This window comes from Vombatus ursinus, unplaced genomic scaffold, assembly GCF_900497805.2.
Source record: "Vombatus ursinus unplaced genomic scaffold, bare-nosed wombat genome assembly UNPS02014812.1, whole genome shotgun sequence".
In the NCBI taxonomy this organism is placed as follows: domain Eukaryota; kingdom Metazoa; phylum Chordata; class Mammalia; order Diprotodontia; family Vombatidae; genus Vombatus; species Vombatus ursinus.
In genome coordinates, this window is record NW_020954590.1 from 14,278,863 (window position 1) to 14,302,954 (window position 24,092).

Genomic DNA, 24,092 nt, shown 5'->3' on the forward strand with positions numbered 1-24,092 from the left:
TTTTTGTTGAGACTTGAAGGAAACCAGAACAGCCAAAACCATTCCATGCATGAGAGGCAGTCAGTGAAAATGCCTGGAGTTAGGAGATAAAATGTCTTTGAGGTGTAGAGGGGTGGAAGTGGAAAGGAAAGGGGAAGGCAGGTTATGAATGGCTTTGATTGCCAAGTAGAGGATTTTATTTTTTATCCTGGAAATGGTAGGGAGCCACTAGAGTTTATTGAGTGGGGGACATGGGGTACAGAAGGGTCAGATTAGCACTTTAGGAAAATCAGTTTGACAGCTAAGTGGGGGATGGACTAGGGTAGAGACAGATTAGTGGCAAAGATACCAGCCAGAAACCTTTTGCAGTAGTCTAGGTATGATGTGATATGAGCCTGCAACAAAGTGGTAGAAGTGACAAAGGAGAAAAGGGGAAGTATACAAGAGATGTTCAAGTAAAATCAGCAGGCCTTGGCTACAGGTTGGATATGGCAGATGAGAGAGAGTGAGGAGTTAATGATGACATGTAGGTTGCCAGCCTGAGTGACTGATAGGGAGGATGCTGGTGCTTTCAACAGTGAGTTCAGTTTTGAATATGTTGAATTTAAGATGTCTACAGGACATCCAGTTTAAGATGTCTAATAAGCAGAGAGGTTAGGGCTGGACAAGTAGATTTGAGAATTTTCAGCATAGAGATGATAATTGAATCCATGGGAGCCAATGAGATTACCAAGTGGAATAGTATAAAGGGAGAAGAGAAGATGGCCCAGAATAAAACTTGATGGAACACTGACTGTTGGCAGGAGTGACTTGATGAAGATCCAGCAGAGAAGAATGAGAAGGAATGGTCAGGTAGGTAGCACTGTCACAAAAACCCAAAGACAAGAGAGTATCAAAGAGAAGAGAGTGATGGCATTGTTAAGGCTACAGAGAGGTCAAGAAGGATGAGGTTTGAGAAGAGGTTATTAGACTTGGAAAGTAAGAGATGATTTGTAATTCTGGAGAGAGAAATTTCAGGTGAATAATGAGGTTGGAAACCAGACTATAGACAATTAAGAAGAGAGTGAGAGGAAAGGAAGTGTAAAGGTGCCCATAAAACTGGTATAATAATTCCTTGTCTTCCTGAATTTAGAAGACTGGGGCAGATAATCTTTTTAGGCCAGATAATCTTTATACAGTTTTGAGATTTGTGATTGGATATAGGAGTTAAGAGCAAAAAAGAAAATAAACTGATGAATACATGGAGATTTCCAGTGATATAGTTTTTTGAAATATATTCTGGCACCAAGGAGACAAGTACTTGTGTGACAGTGATTCTCTGGCCTGATTGGTGACAAGTTAGAGTGGATTATCATGCTGACCTACTCCAAAAGAAAAATCATAAGACTTGTTCAGCCATTCCTCAATTGATGGACATCTCCTCAGTTTTCAATTCTTTGCCACCAAAAAAAGAGCTGTTATAAACATGTGGATACTTTGAACATGGACTTTCTTTTGCCTTTCTTTCTATCCTCAGCACTTAGCATAGTGTCTGGCATCTAGGCACATATTAAATGCTTGTTAACTGACTGACTAACGAACAGCGCTGCCCCCCATCTCTCTAGGGCCATCAGCTCCCCTCACTATGCACCTCAGTCTCTGAGAAGGGGATGGGAATTAGGTTCAAAGCTTACTTAGTTCACTTCCTACAAAGTATTTGTTCCACCAAGTTCCAAGTCTAAAAGGTCCTCTCCCTCACAGTCCCTAGGCTTCCATCCCAGGACCTTGGCTTCTCAGGACTTCCCAGCTGGACTGGTTGCAACATCTGGCCCAGAATACTGGGTTCCAGGGTCCCCATGGCTTAAGCTCCCTTTACTCCCTTCACCTAAGTCTGAAAATAATAATAGAAACAAACCCATTTCTGGGGACCCTTCTGGTGTGGGAGAAGAGGAAGGTGGCCCTCAGGCCCATCCCTTTTACAGCATGTTGTCCATGCACTAGACTCTACTGGAAAGAGAGAGTGCCTGGGTCAGGGAGATTTGAGGATTCAGACAGTTCAAGCTCCTCCACCTGGAAAGAGTCTGCTCTCATCCATGTGGTAAGCAAACAGAATGTTCATGCCTGAGCCAGGACCTTTATTTCACAGAAACAGATCTCGGGCATTATCCATGTGGGTGCGTCTGTTTTAGGTGGTCTGGGCATGAGACAAACCTCTGTTACATTTGTAAGGTTCATATAAACTCCCCATACAAAATTGGTTAAAGGTACTTTGAAGTTGTGCGCATTGAACAGTAGCTACTGACTACAATTTGATCAAAAGTATCTCCCTTTTCCTGCCATGCTGCCCCACTCCATTTCTTGTTCTTTCTGAACTTTACCTCCCCTTCTTGCTCTGGAGTTGGTCATGATCAGTGGTGACAGCTCATTACCTCTAGCTGGCTCCAACCACCTAACCACGCCATCTACTTTCCATAACACTGTATAGATTCCTCCTCCCCTCCCTAACTCTACTCCCCCTTCCCTTCCCCCACATCACATTTGTCACCTTTTACTCTCTTACTTTGGCAACAATAACAAAATCAAGACTACTATTGCTTCTGGAAAGGGTGTGTCAATAATTTATTGCCCTGTGGTTCTATTCACCATACTGTGACTTCATCCTTCTATGTCCATCAGTAGGGAGGGAAGGAGGGAAGGAGCTCTACATGATTTCTTCCTTCCTTCCTTCCTTCCCTCCTTCCTTCCTTCCTTCCTTCCTTCCTTCCTTCCTTCCTTCCTTCCTTCTTTCCTATTTCTCCAAGTTATAGATTTAGGAAACGTGCAGTTTAACAAATTGCAAACTTAAGTTTTATGATTTTTCTTCTGGGGTAGATCAGCATGGTCATTCACTCTAAGTTGTTAGCATTAATTCCACCTAATGACTATAACTTCCTAAGGCGGGTAATATATTTAAAAACATAAATCATTCCCTTGACAAAAAAGTGAATTATTTCAAATAATAGGTAGCAGATTTATGAATCATATATGTGAGAAAGAGAGTTTACAATATTATCCATATTATATACTTCTATGTAGTGACAGATTTGTAGTTCATAATTAATGATTCATGTAAAGCTTGCTCTGATTTTTTTTTTTGGTAAATGTTTCAAATCTTAATACTCATAGGGAAGTCTCTGACTCTGCAGTATGTCATTGCAGTTGCTTTAAAATACTTGCTTGTGTCTGAGTTTCTTTTATAGTTATAATTTGTATAATTCTGCAATAAGGTATTTCAGTGTCCAGCCAAACTTTTCAGAGGTCTTAACCTGGGGTTCATGAACTTTTTTACATATCTATTTTGGTAACTGTATTTCAGTACAATTGATTTCCTTTGTAATTCCATGTATTTTATTTATGCATTATTTATACAGGTTCCACCATGTCAACCCCACCCCCCAGCTTCTCTCCCCCCAATAAGCCTCTACATACAATAAACTCCTATCACCTCCCAGATTAAATACAGAATCTTCTGTTTGGTGGTCAAGGCCCTTTATAACCTCTCTTCCTCCCCCATATTTCCAGTCTTCTTAAACCCTCCTCCCTGCCGTGGACTTTTCAATGGCCTCCTGGTTGTTCCGCCAACAAGACACTCCACCTCTCAACTCTGGACATTTTCTCTGACTGTGTTCCATGCCCACAATGCTCTCTCTCTCTCTGCTCACCTCTACCTTTTGGTTTCCCTGGCTTCTTTCAAGTCTAAACAAAAATCCTGTCTTTTACAGAAAGCCTTTCCTAATTTCTCTTAAGTCCAGTGCCTTTCTTCTTTTAATCATTTCCTGTTTATCCTGTATATAGCTTGTCTGTACAGATTTCTTTACTTGTTGTCTCTCCCATTAAATTTCAAGCTCCTTGAGGGACTATCTTTTGCCTCTTTTTATATCCCAGAGCTTAACACAATGTCTGGCACAAAATAAGTGCTTAATAAATGTTTGCTGCCTGATTGACATTTAAAAACATTATTATCAGAAGGGCTTCATAAATTTTCCCAGAATGCAAAAAGGGCTGTAACATAAGAGAAGTTAAGAACCCCTCCTGTATGGTACTTATGGTTGATTTAATTAAATAACTATGTATTGTTCATTAAAGACCTAGTACTAGAAACACAAATTTATTAGTGGCTTCTTGTCAGAAGATAATGTTTAGCCCATTAGCTGACCTGTAGTCAGATATTTTAAAAAGTCATTCTTAAAAATATACTACTTTTGTAAAACTAAAGTGGAGCAATTTTGCTAAATGTAGAAATAATAGGGAGCCATAATTATTGTTTCTCTCAGAATGATTAAAATTTATTACTATACTAGGTATAATAAATTAGGAAGAATTACATTCAATGTATATTGTTTGTTGGATTCCAAATGAAGGCAATCTTGTTCATATTTACAATTTGACTTGAACTTATAGTAAAAGTAATATGTGATTGATAAATATAAAAAATATAATTGCATCTTATATATAGTGTAGTACATATATAGTACTTATATATTACTATAAGTAACATCTTATATATAGAGTACATATCTACATATATACACACATACATATACATACACATACATATATACACACACACATATATAAATATATACATACATATATATATATAAATATATATATATATACATATATATATATACACACATATGACATATACTTGTAGTATAGTCCAGTAGTAGGCTAACAGGGCAACTGTGGGCTAACTACAAGGCTGGGCCAATTAAAGGATTTGGATGCTCCAGAGTTTTCTCTGTCTAGTGTGCTTGATCATTCTAGTTGCTCTAATTCACTCTTCAGACTGACATCCTTAACGTGGGGACTTTGGTAATCCTGATCCTGGCCTAAGACCTTGACTTTGATTCCTTCATTGCTGCCTTTCTTTGCGTCTTAGATGTTGGCTTCTGTGTGGATCGCAAACTCCTTAGCCTGACCGTGATTAGCCCCTCTCCAGCTGCAAGGAAGGAAGAGCCAAAGTCTTCCCTATGACATCTAGCACTCCAACTTAGTAAAAATAAAATGTCTAAGTAGTATTCAGGATGTGAACTGCTACATATGGCTTCTATCATCGAGCTGAGGAGAACACTGCTGGAACATTGTTAAAAAGCATTTATTGAGTGAAAAGTAGGGGCATGTTTAAAGTGGGAACTATCACATGAGTATATCTTGGCCTGTAGTACTTATAATGGTGTATCTATACTGACCAAACATTGCTTAAAATGTATAGTTTTTTATAGGTCTGTGGTTTCACATTTTTAATCATTTCCTCCTGCTGAACTCACGAAAATAATGAATAGATTAAATCTTAGTGAATCAAAGGTACACTGAAAATCTGTGTGGCCTAAAATGTAAACACTGAATGAAGGAAAATGCTCTGAGCAGTACTATTAGGATTACATTTTATAGACAAATCTGAACATTATGAGCCAGTTTCTCTGGCTATATAAACACGTAATTGAGAATTAATTAGGCAATGTGGAGGCCACATTGAGTATTTCAGGATATGTTATGAGGCTATCCTGGAATAAAATGGACCTTCTGAAAGTGATCAGTTTATTCTAGTGTTGCAAAGGACTTAATGCAAGTTTCAAGGAAATAACTTACTCAAAAAGTAAATTTGGCATGGTAGAAAGCATGCCAGCTCTAGAGAGTCAAGTCGCCCAGTTTCAAATCCTAGTTCTGACACTTACTAGCTGTGTGACCAAGGGTAAGTTGTTTAAAGCTTTAGGCCTTCAGTTCCCTCATCTGTAATATGGGGTTACTAACAGAGGTGAGGGAAGCATTTGGCTTGTCTGCACAGAGGAATTAGTGTGAACTTAGAAGAAGGTAAAGAAGTGTAATGAAGATGAAGAGCAACCAAGAAGAATACAAAAAGCAGCATAATCTTCAAAGAATATTGACAGGATTGCTAAAACCCAGAACAAACTGAGATTAGTGAGGCTAAGGATAGAAAAAAGCTAATTTTTAATTATTTTAAGCTAGAGTAGAACCAATAGAAGGAATCAAAGCAAAAATGAATCAACCGTTAATAAATCTGGGAGTCAGAGAGCAGCCTCCTTCTATCAGCTGTTGAGTCTGCTACATCTTCTACAAATCTATTAGGGTCCTTAGGACTCTTAAAATGTAAATGAGCGAAACATTTCCTAAAATTTAAATTGCTATATAAATGTGAGATATTACTAATATCTAGGACAATATACATTAAACTATGAGAGTTGCCTTATTTTTTAAAAATATTACCTAATTTAAATTTAATTTTTTTTAAAAAAAATCACTTACCAAGCATTTATTTTTCTCTTCCTTCTCCTTTCTACCCATTGAACAGAAAAAATTAAAAAGCCCAGAAAAGTAAAAAAAAAACAAACAAGCAACTCTTGTAGTAAGTATATGATGTCAAAAAAAAGCAAATTCCTTCATTGGCTAAGTCCAAAAATGTTTGCCTCATTCTACATCTTGAGTCATCACCCCTATGTCAGGAGGTGGGTAGTGTGCTTCATTTTAAGTCCTCTGGAATCATAGTTGGTCGCTGCAGAGATCATAGTTCTCAAGTATTTAAAAGTTGTTTTTTTCTTTATAATGTTTTTGTTCTTATATGTAACTTAGAAGGTGGTAGTAGAGAGTATTACTCAAGCACAAACCCTGCCCTGGTTAATTTATTATCCCATACAGCACAGCTGCTATTCCAATTCTCTTCTTTCCTCTAGCTTCTCATTCCACCCTCTGTACAGGTGATTTCAAGAATGAAATCATGAAAATATAAAGAAATATCTCTGATGACGAAAGTCAAAATTGCCCAAAGAGGCAAATATGTCTGCACAGGGCACTTAATGATGAACTTAGATGAAGAAAAAGAAGTGTAGATAGACATGGATCGATAGATTGTTAGATGAATGATAGACCATTTATTTAGAACTTATTGTGTGCCAGATACTGTATTAAGTGCTGGGGGTACATATATTGTTTTTGTTCAGTTGTGACTGACTCTTTGGGACCCATTTGGGATTTTCTTGGCAAAGATACTAGAGTAGTTTGCCATTTCCTTTTTCCAGCTTGTTTTATAGATGAGGAAACTGAGGCAAACAGGGTTAAGTGACTTGCCCAGGGTCACACAGCTAGTAAGTGTCTGAAGCCATATTTGAACTCAAGAAGATGAGTCTTCCTGACTCCAGGCCTGGCACTTTATCCACTACACCACCTAGCTGCCCATGGAGGTACATATACAAGCAAGTCCCTGCCCTCAAGAAGCTTATATTCTAATGGGGGAGCTCTATAAATAAAGCAGGGTTGGAAAGGGTGTAGGAAGAATACCCATTTGGAGATGGTCAGGAAGTGAGGTAGGAAGGGAGGCCTAGGTCTCGGCATGATGAGCTGAAAGCTCCCCTATAACAGTCCATCGTGATTTTAGAGGTAGAATATGATGTTCTGATGGGGATGACATGGCTGAGAAGTGAGATGAAGGCCTAGATCTGACCAAGCTAAAGAGAAAGCTCATCAATTTAGAATTCAATTTGGTTCTAAGAATGGAGTCCATTTTGGTTCTAAAAGCAGAGTCCATCTGCTAATTGCATTTGTGAGGAGAGTACACATACTGATTAAATTACAGATCTCTCATGTATTGAAGTATGACAGTTTCTGTTTCCTCATTAGTAATTCATTTTTTTCTCATTTGTTTCTTTGTTAGGGTTCCAACATCACGGACACCTGCACTGAAATGCTAATGTATGGGGTTTTGTTGAAAATTTCTGCAGGAAATATACAAGAACGGGTGTTTTTTCTTTTTGATAACCTTTTGGTATATTGCAAAAGAAAACACAGGTAAGTCACTCACTTCTGGAATTACTCATTTTATATTTTTAACCCTAAATATATACTACTGCACAACTTAGCAAAGGTTTCTTGAAGATCCTCTATTTTGAATTGAATTTATATTTCAGATGCACATCACCTTTATGATGGTGGACCATAACCCTCCTTTGTAATGCCATATCATAGAACTTAGACTGTAAGGTGTGGAAGGGATTGTTAAGATCGTTTACTACAAGTTCTTCATTTTACGTATGAGCCAAAAGAGGAGAAAGTGATTTTCTAAGGACACAGGGGGGAGTAAGGTAGAGAGCTAGAATTCAAACCAGTTCCTCCAAATCTCAATTTAGTCTTTTTTTTCTCCCACTTCAATTTCTCCTTTTGATAAAATAAATGCTTAATGGGAAAAATGCTTATTTGGCGAAAGTAGAGTAATGCCATTCTTATTAGAAAAGCCATTCATATATTTATATAGTTTTGAATGATGTCAAATCAATAGGTCATCTAGTTCTAACACACTTCCTTAGCTTTTTTGAGCTTCTTAGTTAACTAAATGGATAACATAGCATTATATATTGAGATATATTCATGTGAGGAGATCTAGAAACTTGAGTTGGGAAACATGTTATATAAAACATTTGGATCAGAACTAATGAAGGGAGAAAGAGAAAGGGTTATTGCAAGCATATTCTACAGAACACCTGGACAAAGGACGAATTTCTGTTTGGAAAACAGAAAATAAACTTGGCATGGAAGAATGATATTTTGGTCTTGGAGGAATTCAGCTATCCAGACATTTGCTAGGATATTCTCTGCCAAAAACAGAGTAGCAGCCAAATTTTTGACTTGCTTTAATAATAATTTCATCCTTCAAAGGGAGAAGAAGCCACAAGGGGAACTGCTATTCTGGACTTGGTTCTAACCTATCAAGAATATAATGAGAAAGTGAGGTTTTTTTGCTAGTCAGACTACATCAACCAAAGAAAAGAGTTACAATGACAGATTGTTATTGTTGTTTGTCCTTCATTTTCAATGAGGATCAATGACATCACAAGGTGATGTCTTAAAGTGCATATTAATTGGATTTAAGTGAAGCAGAATTGCACAAAGTCATCAGCCTCTCTCTCTCTTCCAGATTCATAGAAGTCCAGTGGTGATACCAAAATGGCAAAATAATAATAATAATAACAATAACAATAATGATGATGATGATGATGATGACAGATATTATAATAAAGGCTGGTGTGTGGGCAGATGGGTGGAAAACCAAGACCTGTCCTTGTTTTCGTTTTGACTCAAAATAATTTGCATGCTAGCATGCTAACAAGAGATAATCTTGTGAATATTTAACCTTATTCAGCTTAATTGTCTTGCTATAATCTTGGTAGACCTACCAGTTGAAAAGAAAATACTTAATCTTAGCTTGGGTCTACTCTGCCTGGTTTCTGAGAGCTAAGTATGGAATCTATGACTAAAGAGCCAGACTCTTAACTTTAAAACTAGGTGAGGTCCTAGCCATTACATTCTAATACAATGGAACTGAGTTAGCCAATAGATGACACTCAGATATATAACTTAGAAGGTGGTAGTAGAGAGCTTTACTCAACTACAAATCCTGCCATGGTTGATTCATTATCCCATACAGCACAGCTGTTATTCCAATCCTCTTCTTTCCTCTAGCCTTTCATTCCACTCTCTGTACAGAGAGAGATTGGAAGCCCTCAGGAATGAAATCATGAAAATGTAAAGAAATATTTCTGATGAAGAAAGTCAAAATTGCCCCAAGAGGCAACTATGTTTGCACAGGGCACCTAATGATGAACTTAGATGAAGAAAAAGAAGTGTAATGAAGATGGAATGAGCAACCAAGAAGAATAGGGAAAAGTAACATAATTTTCAAAGAATATTGACAAGATTGCTGAAACCCAGAATGAATTAAGGTGATGCTAAGGATAGCAAAAAGCTCATTTTTATTTATTTGTTTATTTTTAGCTAAATTGGGACTAATAGAAGGAATCAAAGGAAGAATGAACCAACTGTTAACAAGCCTGAACGCAGAGAGGGGGCCTCCTTCTCTCAGCTGTTGGGATTGCTACATCTTCTATAAATCTGTTGTAGTGCTTAGGACTCCTAAAATGAGGGAAACATTTCCTAAAAACATCAGTTGTTGAGTCTGCTACATCTTCAAATCTATTAGGGTGCTTAAAACTACTCTTTTCTTTTCTTCTTGGTTTTAGTACACCTGCAGAGCTGAATCCATAGTGTAATTACACTTTTTTTTCTTAGAAGGGATTGTTTAATAGGGATGATAAGAATAGGGAATTCTTAGCTCAGTAATAAATAATACCAATCTAGTAAAACTTGAACTATGACGCACATTCACCATCAGGTAAATAGTTCAATACACAAATCTATTAGTAATGATTTCCATGCAGTAAAAATGAAATCCTTAACCACCAATCCAAAGCATACAATGGACACATTTATTCCTATGAAGAGGATGGAACTGTATTACTTCTCAGAATCCATTGCACATAGTTGGAGTGCAGATATGTGGACTTTCTGAGTAGAAAGAAAGGAAAAGAGAAAACGGAATGTGAAAGGTCACAGAATCAGGTTTTACCATGAGCTTGTCTGTAACTCAGGGTAGATCCAGTGGAGTGAGCAAGGGTGGGAAGGATGGGCCAGTCAGAGTCTTCTTATGTCACCAGAAAGAACAGGAATAAGAATAGAAGTAGGGCTGTCAGATTCTTTCTTCCCTTTGCAGCTGGAAGGCGTGAAGAAAGACCAGTAGAGAAAAAGCAGGTCTTGTCCTGAGCTTAGCCCAGGGGCTATTCTCTTTTCTCTAGTCTTCAGAGAATCAAAGAGAAGAAAATAGGAGAGGAGTCTCGAGGCTCACTCTCCTTTGGGACGTATAAGCAAGAAAGGGAGAGTAGGAATAGACATGCCAGGTTGGATGTCCCATAGATATCTTCCCACAAACTGAAATTATCATCTTTCCCCCTGGAGCTTCTTGTCTTACTATCTTCCCTACTACTGCAGAGGGCAACACCACAATGCCATCTTTGACGCCTCACTCTCTCTCATTCCCTCATATCTAATCTATTGCCAAGGTCTGTTGATTTTACCTTCTTAACATTTAAAAAAAATAATATTTTGTTTTTCCCCAATTACTTGTTAAACAGCAAGTTTTGAGGTCCAGATTCCATCCCTTCCTCTATCCCTTTCCTTCTCCCTGCCTGAGATAGTAAGCAGTCTGATATAGGTTACGTATGTGCAATCATGTAAAACATTTCCATGCCTTTTTAACCTATTTCTCATTATGTTCCTTTCTCTCCTCTGATACTGCCGCCCCCTTGCCTAGTACAGGCCTTTACCACTCCACATCTCAACTATTACAATAACCTGCTGCTTGTCTCCTTGCCACACATTTCTCCCCGTTCTAGTCTATCTTCCATTACGCTGTCAAAATGATCTTCCCAAAGTGTAGGTAAGACTAACTATGTTACTCTCCTACTTAATACACTCCAGTGGCTCTGTATTACCTCCTGAATCAAATACAAAATCTAACATGCAAAGCCCATCACAACTTCCCCACCTTACCCCACTTTTCTTACGTCTCACTTACCACCATGCACTTTGGGATCTAGAGACGGTGGCCTTCTTCTGTTCCTCAAATAAGACATTCAGTCTCCCAACTCCATGCATTTTCACTCTCTGTCCTACAGCCTTTCTCACCTCCCTCTTCTGGCTTCCCTAGCTTCCTTCAAATCTCAAAAAAAAATAAATGACTATCTTCCATAGGAAAACTTTTCTGATATCCCCTAATTATAGTCCCGTCTCTCTATTATTTCCTATTTATCTAGTACATAGATTGTTTGTACATAGTTGTTTGCATTTTCTCTCCCCCATTAGTGAGCTTTTGGAGAACAGGGACTATCTTTTTCTTTTCTTTACATCGACACATAATAAATGCTTAATAAATGTTTATTGACTGACTGGCAGGCAAGAGAAAGAGGGAAATCAGAAGCAAAGTCCAGGGCAGAACTCCTGAATACCTGCTACCTCTTGTTAAAAAGTTTAATTCTATGTCCCTTCTTAGGACCATTTCCTAGGATAATGCAAGACCTGTGTACGTTGAATGCTTTACCAGGTAAACGAGTCAGTTCAGAAGGGATAGAGGCTGCCCCCCCCCATTAAATAAACAGAGATCTGTCTCCACTGGGGTTCACAGAATTGAATTATGTAACAATGATAATCATAGTAATAGTTAACATTTATGTGGCTTTTTAAAGTTTTGCATAATGCTGTCCATATATTATTTATTTGTTTATTATTTATTATTTATTAACCCTGTGAGTTAGATGGTGTTACTATCACAATTTCTTCAGATGAGAAAATGGAACCGAAAGAGGTTGTGACTTGACCAGAGTCATGCAGCTAATAATTGCCTGAGGTAGGATTCAAATCCAGGCCCTCCTGATCCTGTGTCTAGCAGTCTGTTTCTTATACCATCTAGCTGTCATATCATGATAAGAAGTGACTTGTTCAATCTGTGGCTCATTGAGGATAATTCTCATGTTGACAGGCATTAGGTGGGAGAGAGATGAGCTTCTGCAACCCACTTTCCCCTTTATGTAGTAAAAAGATATTATTTCTTCAGTATGTCATCATGAGAGAAGGATGGTATAGCTTTACAATGTCTTCCTCCCTTGCTTCATCTTGGCAGGGAAGGGGACTTGAAACCTGGGCCAGTGGTGTGGTAGCTTTGGCCAATTGTCTTATCATAAAAAAAAAGTTTTGTACATGTCCCTAGCAACAGACCAAACCTGCTTTTTAAGGGTCGGCCTAGATAAGGACAGAAAATGAATGCATGAATGAATAAAGTTTTTATTAATCACTTACTATGTACGAAATACTGTGCTAAATGCTGGGGATACAGATTAAAGAGTAAGATACTCCCTGTCCTCAAAGAGCTCACATTCTAATGGGAGAAATACTCCCATGAAAGGCTTTAGCTGCAAGTCTTATGGAAATGTCCCATGGAGTTTAAGGTGCCAGCAGTAGAGAAGAGAGTAATTTTGCTTCTTCCTTAATGTCATTTCTGCTGGTTAAAAAAAATCATATCAGTTTCTAATGTTGAACTACTTGAAAGTGCCACAAGCATTGATGGTAAGAACTTTCCTTTCTGGGTTTTCAAATGTGTGGCTGTAGCACCTGTAGGAGTAATCACAAACCTATATCTTCACAGGGGTTTCTTTCGAGGATGATAATTGTAGGTAGTGGACTGTAAACATTCCAAATGGAAACATTCTTGGGTTTTCCTGTCTGAGGGGAGAGGGTGGGCAAAGTGATGGTGGTGGTTTGACTTCTGACACGAGTTGCCTCCTGTCATTTCCTTGGGGTGCCCTGCTGCTTCAACTACTCTGGCCCACCCATCCTGTGAGTGGCATTTAGTTGGCAACTGGTGAGGATGTCTGGCCCTTCCACAAGAGTTGCTTTTGTGGATGATCACAGTAAGAACTGGTTTGGAAAAGCAGGACTGGTGGTGTTGGGAACGCTATCACTCTGGAGCTGCAGATTCTATTTGCTTGTTGGTGACAGATAGTCAGTAGACTGGCTACTTGATAATGAACTATTTGTCCACAGCAACCCATGAAACAAAGAAAATATACAAAATACCCATCAATCATGTGTACCCTGGCTTTCTGATTCTTTGGTGGCAGTGACAGAGTTATAGGAAAAGGGGCAGATATACTTTATAAATCATCTACAAACTTTGATTTGTTGTTTAGTTGTTTCAGTTATGTCCAACTCTTTGTGACCCCATTTAGGGTTTTCTTGATAGAGATACCAGAGTGGCTTGCTATTTCTTTCTCCAGCTCATTTTACAGATGAGGAAACTGAGGCAAACAGGATTAAGTGACTTGCCCAGACGGACAAAGGTTATACATTTCTGGGGCCATATTTGAATTCAGGTCATTCTGCCTCAATATCCTGATATAGTTATGTCTGACTCTTCATAACACCGTGGACTATACTGTTCATGGTTTTTTTGTTTTTGTTTTTGTTTTGTTTTTAGCAAAGATAACAAAGTGGTTTGGCATTTTCTTCTCCAATGGATTAAGGCAAACAGAGGTTAAGTGCCTTGACCAGGGGTTACACAGCTAGCATATGTCTGAGGCTGGATTTGAACTCAGGTCTTTCTAACTCTGGGTCCAGTGCTTTTCCACTGAGCCACTTAGGAAACCACCTTGCTTCCTTAATTTAACTTAGTACTCTAAATGTTAGTTCACTGCCTATTGATCAATAAATGAACACATTCCTAGAGAAATTAAATCATATTATTCTTGACATTCTCAATACAAAAGAAACCAAAGGAAATTAAGTGGCTGCAGCCCAGTGGAAGAATGGCTCCTTAGAGACAGAAGGAATGTGGTGGTAGAAAGGACTTAATCATACACCCAAAGTCAAGAAGAAACTATATTTCATGGTCAACTTGACCATGATTTATTGTAGTTTCAACAATAAGTACTTGCAAAAAGGCACAATAAAAATAATTGCATTTTGAAATTCTACAATGAACTTTATAACACCTTCCAAATTAAAGCAGTGCTCAAACTGATATTTAAGGACTTTGGTGCAAAGTTGTGAAAAAGTGAGCATGGGGAGAAATACATAGGAACTAATGGTTCAGGAAAAAGGAATGAAAGAAGCCAAGGGCTTTTGTAGATCACACAGAAGTCTCTCACCTTTACATCATGATTGCTTTCTTTGAAAAAAGAGTTGGTAGGTGTTGCTTATGGTAAATACCATATAGTAAATACCATTTGTGTTATCTTAATAGCACAAAAATGAAGTTGATTAAATTTAATGGAAAGGAAAATATTCATGCTTGATCTAAAAGTCATCTCTGAACCAGATGTTTGTATATAGCTTAAGGACCAGTTCCTTAGAGCAAAGATTTTTGTTGTTGTTCAGTCATGCCTAACTCTTTGTGAATGTATTTGGAGTTTTCTTGACAAAAATACTGGAGTGGTTTGAAATTTCCTCATTTTACATTTTGCAGATGAGGAAACTAAGGCAAACAGGTTAAGTGACTTGCCCACGGTGACACAGCTAGTAAGTGTCTGAAGCCTTATTTCAAATCACAAAGATGAATCTTCTTGACTCCAGGCCCAGTTCTCTGTCCACTGTGCCACCTAGATGCATAAAACAAAGATAAAAAGTAGTATAAAAAAGCTAGAAAAAAAATAATTATGGGAAAAGAAGATGTGATATACAATTGAAGTTGCTCAACTCAAAAAATATTTAATCAAGTAATTGATAATGAAAAATGGGAACTGGACAACAGATGACAGATAAAATTATATTAATTTTATATAGAAATTCAACTGCTGTAAATCAATTGACACAATATGAAGACTGGAAGAGGCCAGAAAGTACCACAGTGAGCAAAGACTCAGCTTATTTGCCAGTTAGAGATGGGACCAAAGATCATTTGTAAAATCTAATGAAGAAAAGGAGAGAGGATGGGATCACCATCAGGAAATAATAATTTCTTTATCGATCCCAAGTTCCCCACAAAAGCAAAAGCACATCTTTTTTAATACTAGCTTTTTACCAGTGTTCCTGTATGGCCATGAGAAATGGGATACAACAACCTCCAAAGAAATGAAATGTCACATAGAGGGAGCTGGAGAAGCAAATGCTGGATGTTTTTGGAACGCAAGCTGGAACATGTAGCTCTTCCATAGGTATGTTAGACACTTTTCAAAATGGCTAATTATTTCAAATGATTAAGTTTCCCCTTAGTGCAGCAAAGTAATAATTTAATTATTAACAGCTTAGGAGCCTAAAGGATTTAATGAAACTTTCAAAAGAGTCCTATGTAACAATCAGAGTAATTAAATTACAGTGAAGATCTGGCTTGTTATTTATTTAACCATGAGGAATTTTGAAGAATAAGAGTCGAAGGTTTATAAGGGAGATTTGTGATCAGAAGAAAAGATGAGATGATAATGTGAAGTGGTTGTGATATGACAGTTATGACATTACCAAGGAAAGTGGGGAGGTAAGGACTTCTTTTTTTAGCACTCATTCTTTGATGAGTTAAATGGTACCCTTTACACCTACCCAATAAGAAATATGAAAGGGAAGGAGGACATTCCATAATGCCACTGCTTCATTGGGGTGATAATGCACAATGATGAGATTCCCAAACCATTCATTTCATTGTTATCTTGTCCAAACTGAAAGTCTTTTGGATGGGAAGGATAGAAGAGAAATGGTTAGCAGGGAACAAAAACCCAAGGTAGGTGAATACACAGATAAATGTCTCTCTTCCTTTTAATGAATTCAGGTCACCAAATTCAGATAGACATAGAGTACATAAATTTGGCCGTTATAATTATTACACAGTTGTAAATGATCTTAAAAAAATGTAGGGACAGCTAGGTGGCGCAGTGGATAGAGCACTGGCCCTGGAATCAGGAGGACCTGAGTTCAAATCTGGTCTCAGACACATAACACTCACTAGCTCTGTGACACTGGGCAAGTCCCTTAACCCTAATTGCCTCACAAAAAAATAGAAAGAAAAAGAAAAAGAAAAAAAATATGGAAAACCAGAGAAGTGCCACGGGACTGGAAAAGAACAAATAGTGTCCTAGTTGTTGTTGTTTTTAGAGAAGAGGGTAGAATTTTCAGACTTTCAGCTCCTGACTTTGGCTATTAAAGGGATAGTGTGTGAACCTGTACAAAGCAAAGCAACTTAGTTTGAAACAGTTCATGTCATACTAACTAACCTATTTCCTCCTTTGGCAGGGTGATTAGACTGGTAGATCAGGGAAATATGGTAGAGATACTACACTTAGATTTGCACAAAGCATGTGAAAGAGCTTCTTGTGATGTCTTGGTGGACAAGGTCAAAGTGTATGAGCTTGATGTATAATCTAGTTAGATGGATTCAGAATTGGTAAATTGCTAGAGCTATTGAATAGATTGATGTGAATCTTTGGGAGAAATTTCTAGTGTGTGTCCAATCTAACCTTGTCTCTGTACTGGTCATCATTTTAATAAATGTTTATTTTTGTTCTGAACTTGACAAATAGCAAATAGAATGGGCCTTCATATATACATAGAATAACAACAATAATGACAATAAAAAGAGGATTAAAACTGCAGATCTCTGTTGTCTACAGATTGCTTTTCTTTTCAAGCATATGGTAAGATCTATAGCTTTCAAAGCCGTTCTACTTGTCTGGCTACCATTTTAGTCACTATTTTTATCAATGCTCTAGATGAAAGCTTTGATTATATACTTGTTGAATTTATTGTCTATGTGAAGATTAAAGAGAGAGCTAATATAGTCAGAACAAAAAAAAATCTTGATTAGCAAGAATGATGGGTAAATTTTAATAGAGATAAATATAAAATAGTAGACTCAAAATCAAAATGTCACCTTAATGAATTGTGCTGGGGTTAGATAATAATTCCTTTGAAAAGGATTTTAGAGAGTTTAGTGAACAGTGAGCTCAGTCTATTCTCAATAGCATGACATTATTATGGGAAAAAATGTTACAAATATGACCAGAACATTTCCAAAGAGGAAACAAAAATTACTAACTTTGGCAATGCTGTATAGAGCGTAGCAGCCTGACCTGGGTTGGGAAGACCTGGAGTTGAATCTCATCTCTGATTCATCCTGGCTCTGTGTCATTGGACTAGTCACTTAACCTCTCCCCTAGGCCACTTTTCTAGACTAAACTCAGAACAATTGATATTCTGCCCCATAGCAGGAGTGCCTTCACTGTTAGTTTCCCAAACTGATGAAATCGTGGGTTCAAATCAACAATTGTTAATTATAAGTTTAAAAAATGCTTAAACTCATTAAAAACAATTACTGACAAATGTATGTGGAATTGTAACTCAGTGATTTGGGAGTTCCTTTCAAATAAGTTGATTTACTACTCAGCCACACCTTTATAATTCTTATCCATGTCCTTTCATAAGCTTACTATTAAGAGTCTACTCAACATACTGGAAGCCTTGCTTTGTCTTGACATCATAAGAGTACTAGTTTAGCATTTTGGCTTTCTAACTATCATTCTGTATTCTTGCCACATCTTCTTTATCTATCATATTCATGTTCTTCAGAGTTATTATATTTTAAAAATGCTTTCAGTACTTACTGACTTGGTGACTGAAAGAGGAAGGAAGGAAGGAAAGAAGGAAGGAAGGAAAAAATAAAGAATAAAGAAAGAAGGAATGAAAGGAAGAAGGGAAGAAAATTTAGAAGGTCTTACTATCTGCCAAGTACTGTGCTAAATATTCAGGACACTAATGCAAGCAGAAGAAAGGATCCCTTCCCTCAAGGGACTGATATTCTAATGGGGGAAGATAATTGTAAAAATAATCTGAGAAGCCAGGTACCTAGCTCTGATCCTGTGGAGATGAGTCAGTAACACAGCCTGGAGAGGAATGAAACTGTCCTTAGACCTTAATGTTTACCTAACAGTGAGAGTTTTATATGTAAATGAATCAACAAAATTCCTTTCTTGTTAGCTGCAATGATAAGGCACTTATCTAGAAGACTCCTCTCTCTTTTGGACCAGAGATAGGGCATTATCACTTCTTGCTTAAGGTCCAAGAAACAGATTTTCAAAGGGTTCAGTCCTGAATAGGTTAGGCACCTTTCCAAATTGTTGACTATTTTCAATCATAAATCAGTAATTTAATAATTAGTACATCAGGAGTCTGGAAGAGTTAATGAAGTTTTCAAAGGGATCTGCATAAAAATCCAAGAGTAATTAGATTATAGGGAGGATCTAGCTTATTGAGTTTATTAGTTTTATTACTTTTATGCCACTCTGGAATAACTGAAGTGGTTAAAAAAATTTAATGTGCATTTTCCAAATTATTTTTATGATAATGAATGCTTAGGTAAGCACCAGCAGGTTATGCAGATACAGAAACAGCTGTTACTTCCCCTGTGTATCGTATTTTTAAAAGTTAACCTGATTCCTTCCAAAAGCTTTGGTTTCCTTTGGGATATTAATTTGAAAAGGAGGCTTTTCTTCTTGAATGTGAATCTCTCCCTGTTACTTATTTCATTCCTAAAATTCAAGCCTTTTGTGACAGTAAGGCTAGTTACTCAAATGTGGGAATCATTCTTGGCCTTATGGCCTTAAATGTTGAATAACTAACAGGATCAGTAAAAGTCATAAGAAATTAAGATCCTGCTGTTTTGAAAATGTTCTTAAGTAATGAAACATTAGTAAGAACATGTGACATAAAAAAACAAATTCATAGCTATTATAAATGGAAATAGCCCAATAGATCATTGTGTCCATTCCCTGCCAGCAGAAGAGATGCTGTTTAAATGACACCGTCTGCTCCCTTCTTAAAACACTTAATCTTCTTCTGGTAGTTAACAAGATCAACAACTTCCCAATACTCCTTAACTTAAAATATTAAGAGCCTTCAGAAGCTATTGCTACACAGATTTTTTTTCCCCTTGAAGTTTCAACTTCGTAGAATAGTAAATTGATTACAGCACTTTAATCTGTGGTCAGGAATCAGGGGTGTGCTGAAGCCAGCTAGTAGTGAGAACCAATTACTAAATTTTTAAGATGTTCACCTTGAAAATTGGCAATTTTCTTTACTCTTATGATGTCAAGACAAAGCAAGGCTTCCAGTATGTTGAGTAGACTCTCAATAGTAAGCTTATGAAAGGACATGGATAAGAATTATAAAGGTGTGGCTGAGTAGTAAATCAACTTATTTGAAAGGAACTCCCAAATCACTGAGTTACAATTCCACATGCAGATTAGGGGCTTCATCTATTTTGTTGTTGGGGTGGTTGTGGTTGATTGTCTAGACTTAGGGAAGTGATGGAGAAAAATCTTAATAATGCAGATTAAACATCAACTTTTTTATGTGTATATTTTTGACTCACTTCTTAGATATTGACCAGCATACCTCTAATTCAGTATTTGCCAGCGGGTGGACTGGAAAATTTAGAGAACTAAATTATATTCCCTGTTCTGACATTAATTACATGAGCGTATCTATCATTCATATAAGTATCTATATGTATATCACAAACACACACATATATATACATATAAACATATATATATACACACATATACACATACATGTATGTGTATATGTTGATTAAAAACAAAACATAGCCAGAAAGGACATACCTTTTTTTTAATATAAAGACCCATAAAAGGCTATTTTCTTCATTGAAATTGGTACCTAGGAAAAATAAGCAGAATATTTTGGAGTAGGAGATAACACAAGAGGGAAGCAACCTAATTGAAAACTCTCAGCAGTAACTTCTTCCACATTCTTCAAGACCAGCTCCCTGGATTTAGGATAGAGATTGAAAAATGTTGGTCACAAATAGGAGGATTCAGCCCAGAAAAATGGGACTATTTAATTTGGGGAATCTGTCCAACTTCAGTGACTTCACTGATCCTCTTGGTGCCAGTGTAGCAATAGTTCATTGTCCCTTGAGAACCACCTTTCTATGCAACATCGGATTGTGAAAAAGAGCAACAAACAGGTGGCAACAGACTGCAGGTTGGGATGGAGCAATAAAAAAAAAAAGCTAGACCTAAAGAAATAAAAGGATTCATGACATGAAGAATGCTTACTGCAAGGACATTTTAGACAAATCCACAGAGTGAATGATAAAGACAGATAAAAGATGTTTGAAGAAGAGAAATGTATTCATAATCAAAGAAAAGAGCCATCTCAATGAACAAGTACTTTGTAATAAAGTAAACTGAATTAACATTCCCTGTGGAAGACAAAAGTATTAATATTAATTTTGTAAGATTCCATGAAATAATAATGGAAAACTTTTACTGGAAGAGTTTAAAGAAACCTTAAAATGGCTCAGAAACATAATAGAAGAATCAAATGAAAAAAAGGAGTAAGGGTATAAGGATGACAATTAGGGCTCTTAAGAAAGCAATCAGTGAGTCTAGTAAGATTAGAGAATTTTTAACAAAGTACAGAGATATTAGATAATGAAGTAGATACTCTGAAAAATAGGATTATATAATTATAACACAAAAACACAAAGAAAGAATGAAAATTAACTGAAAAAAGTTGAAAGAACGTATTAGAGCTCTGCAGAATGAGAATACTGAATGTGAATAAAGAATGCAAAAAGACAACCTAAAGATTATAGGTTTTCCATAAAAATACCATTAAAAGGAAAATCAGAATATCGTATTTCAGGAAATTTCCTTGAGATAGTGTAAATAAGTAGCAATGTATATTTTATGATACTCCTTGTATCACCAATGGAATCAAATCCTGGATTTAATTTGCCAAAATCTTTCTCTTGGAAATTACAGCATCAAACAACAAAATCTGCAGACAGCAAGTAAAAGAAACAAGACCTTTCACATTCCAAGGACAATGAAAAAAAGAATAATAAGGGATTGTATTGGATTACAAGAAGTCTAAGAAAAAATAAGAATATGATTTTCCAAAAAGTGCAGCACATCACTTGGCAGCCAAAAATATGTCTTTTAAAGCTCACCCTAAACATCTAAAAAAAATTGAATCCTCAACAAAAGTAGAAGAATTTGAGTCATTGTTCAGACAAAGACAGAGATCATCAGGGATACAATTTGCAGACTGACCACATGAAAGAAGTTTAAACACTTTTTGAGGGTGATGAAAAATAGGGAAAATATTTTCCCAAGCCATTATGGTGGGATGGGAAATCTTTTTGTGTTTTGATTTTCTTTGAAAAAAAAAAAAGTCTGACATTATCTAACGTGCTATGATAAAGCAAAGACTGTATAAAAGGGCTAAAGAGACCAAGAAACAAAGATATAAGGGACAAAATCAGTAGAGTACAATAAAAAAGTAAATATTTCAATTACAATATATCTTATTTCCTCCTTCATAAATACATATGGTTGGATAAAGAAGAATTCCTTTTGGGCAATATGATGGGGAATAAAAACAAAGGCATACTGCAGGAACCTGATATTGGGTAATATAATAAGAAGGAGGGGAGAGGTAGATTGGGAAAATTGAGATTAGATTATTAGAAGCAGTTTTTAGAACACAGAAAAAAGTAGAAGTCTTGAAAATTGGAAGGAAACTAAAAAATAAAGACTGTAGAACTGATAAAACTGATTTTCTTTCCTTTTTTTGGAAGAGATTAACAAAATAGATAAACCATTATCGAACATGATCAACAAAGAGAAAAAAAATCAAAATTTTAAAAAAGAACAGTGAATTCACAACAGAAAGGAAGCATAAATAACCATCAGAAACTTATAATCAATTATATTCTAGCAAAATGAGAATTCAAAGGAAGTAGATTAAAAAATACCCAAATTAATCAGTTAAGAAAAAACAATTAATAAAAAAAGTTCATGTTACTAAAGGTTGAAAAAACCCCAACAACCAGGTCCAGAAGGATTTACATGTGAATCTATGCAATATTTTAGAAGTAATTAATTAAAAAGTAATTAATAGCATTGCTGAAAGATCAGTATTAAAAATGGAGACAGAAAAAATTCAACTTCTTTTATGAAACAAATATAGTCATGATATCCAAACAAAGAAGAGACAAAACAAAGAAAGAACATTTTAACCTAATTTCACCAATGAATACTGGTATAAAAACTGTAAACAAAAAGCTTTGCAAAGAGACTGTAATGGCATTTCCAGTAAACAATTCGCAATGAACAAGTGATAATCATGCCAGAAATACAAGGATAGTTCAATATTAGGAAATAAGTATATAGATAAGAACAAAGAAATACAATATACATTATTTGAAAAGATAAACATAATGTGTGACAAGATAAGCACTCATTTACACATGCTAAAACCCCTAAAAATCATAGCTATGGAAGGATTTGTGTTCAAAATCAATCTCTGTCTGTCTGTCTATCTTTAGGAGCCTACTTAGACTGTAGACAGTGGAGGTGGGAGTAGTGTGCAAGGAGGCTGGAAAAGTAGAATGGGGCCAGGTTGTGAAGGACTTTAAAAGTCAAACCAAAAAATTTATAATCTTAATTTGGAAGCAATAGGGAACCCCTGAGTTTATTGAGTGGCAGCATTATATGATCTAACCTGTGCTTTGGAAAAATAATTTTGGCAGCTATGTGTAGGATGGCGTAGTGGGGAGACACTTGACGCAATGAAACAGACCACTTAGGAGGCCAGTACAGCATTCTAGGCAGATGTGATAAAAGTCTGAGCTAATGTGGTGGCTGTTTGAGTAGTGAGAAAAGGAGAAATATCAGGTATGTGAGAAAAAGAGAGATAAGTTAGGGACAGCTAGGTGGCACAGTGGATAAAGTTCTGGCCTTGGAGTCAGAAGGACCTGAGTTCAAATCCTGCCTCAGACACTTGACACTTATGAGCTGTGTGACCCTGGGCAAGTCACTTAACCCCAATTGCTCATCAAAAAAAAAAAGCAGAAAAAAAAGATAAGTTAAAATGACAAGATTGAGTAATTAACTGGATATGTAAGATGTGAGAGTGTGAAAAGTAGGGAATGCTAATGAGGTTGTAAACATAGAGTGATAGTGGTGCCCTCAATAGAAATAAGGAAATGTGGCAAAAGTGTGGGTTTGGGTGAAAAGTCAATGTATTCTGTTTTGGCCATTTGAGTTTGAGAGTTCTATGAGACTCTCAATTTGACACATCAAATAATTGGTGATATGGGACTGGTGCTCAGAAAGGCTATTGGATGTATAAATAGACCTGTTGTATATGTAAACCAAGATCTAGCGTTATTTGTTACATAGATACGTTATAAGCTTTCCCAATATTAAATAAAAAAATTTCCTGAAAAAAAATTTTTTTGCATGATCTGGAATTTAACAAACTGACTTTATATAAATTTCTTTAAATAAATAAAAACAAATAGTTGTAGAGATAGTTACTGTTTATGATTGAGTCATGCCAAAATATTAAAAATAATACTACTTCAATTCAAGGTTTTAGTGTAATCAAATTACCAAGGGTGTGCTTTATATAAGTAGATGAATAATAAAATCATATAGAGGAAAAATGAATCTAGACTTTCAAGGGAAACAAGTGGACAATGCATGAATGATGTTTGGATATATATGACATTTGGACAACATATGAATGAAATCACCAGTACCAAATAGACATCAAAATGATTTGGGGGGGGCAGCTAGGTGGCTCAGTGGATAGAGTACTGGCCCTGGATTCAGGAGTACCTGAGTTCAAATCTGGCCTTAGACACATAACACTTACTAGCTCTGTGACCCTGGGCAAGT

The 24,092-nt window shown here is 36.5% G+C and overlaps 1 protein-coding gene across 1 annotated transcript in view; it reads left to right on the forward strand.

Moving 5' to 3' along the window:
- Nucleotides 1-24,092, forward strand: part of LOC114054096 (phosphatidylinositol 3,4,5-trisphosphate-dependent Rac exchanger 2 protein) — a 385,890-nt gene that overhangs the window by 123,734 nt on the left and 238,064 nt on the right. The window contains exon 8 of the mRNA XM_027877210.1: nucleotides 7,670-7,803. Within this exon, the coding sequence (XP_027733011.1) occupies nucleotides 7,670-7,803 (134 nt within the window). The remainder of the gene's footprint in view (nucleotides 1-7,669; nucleotides 7,804-24,092) is intronic.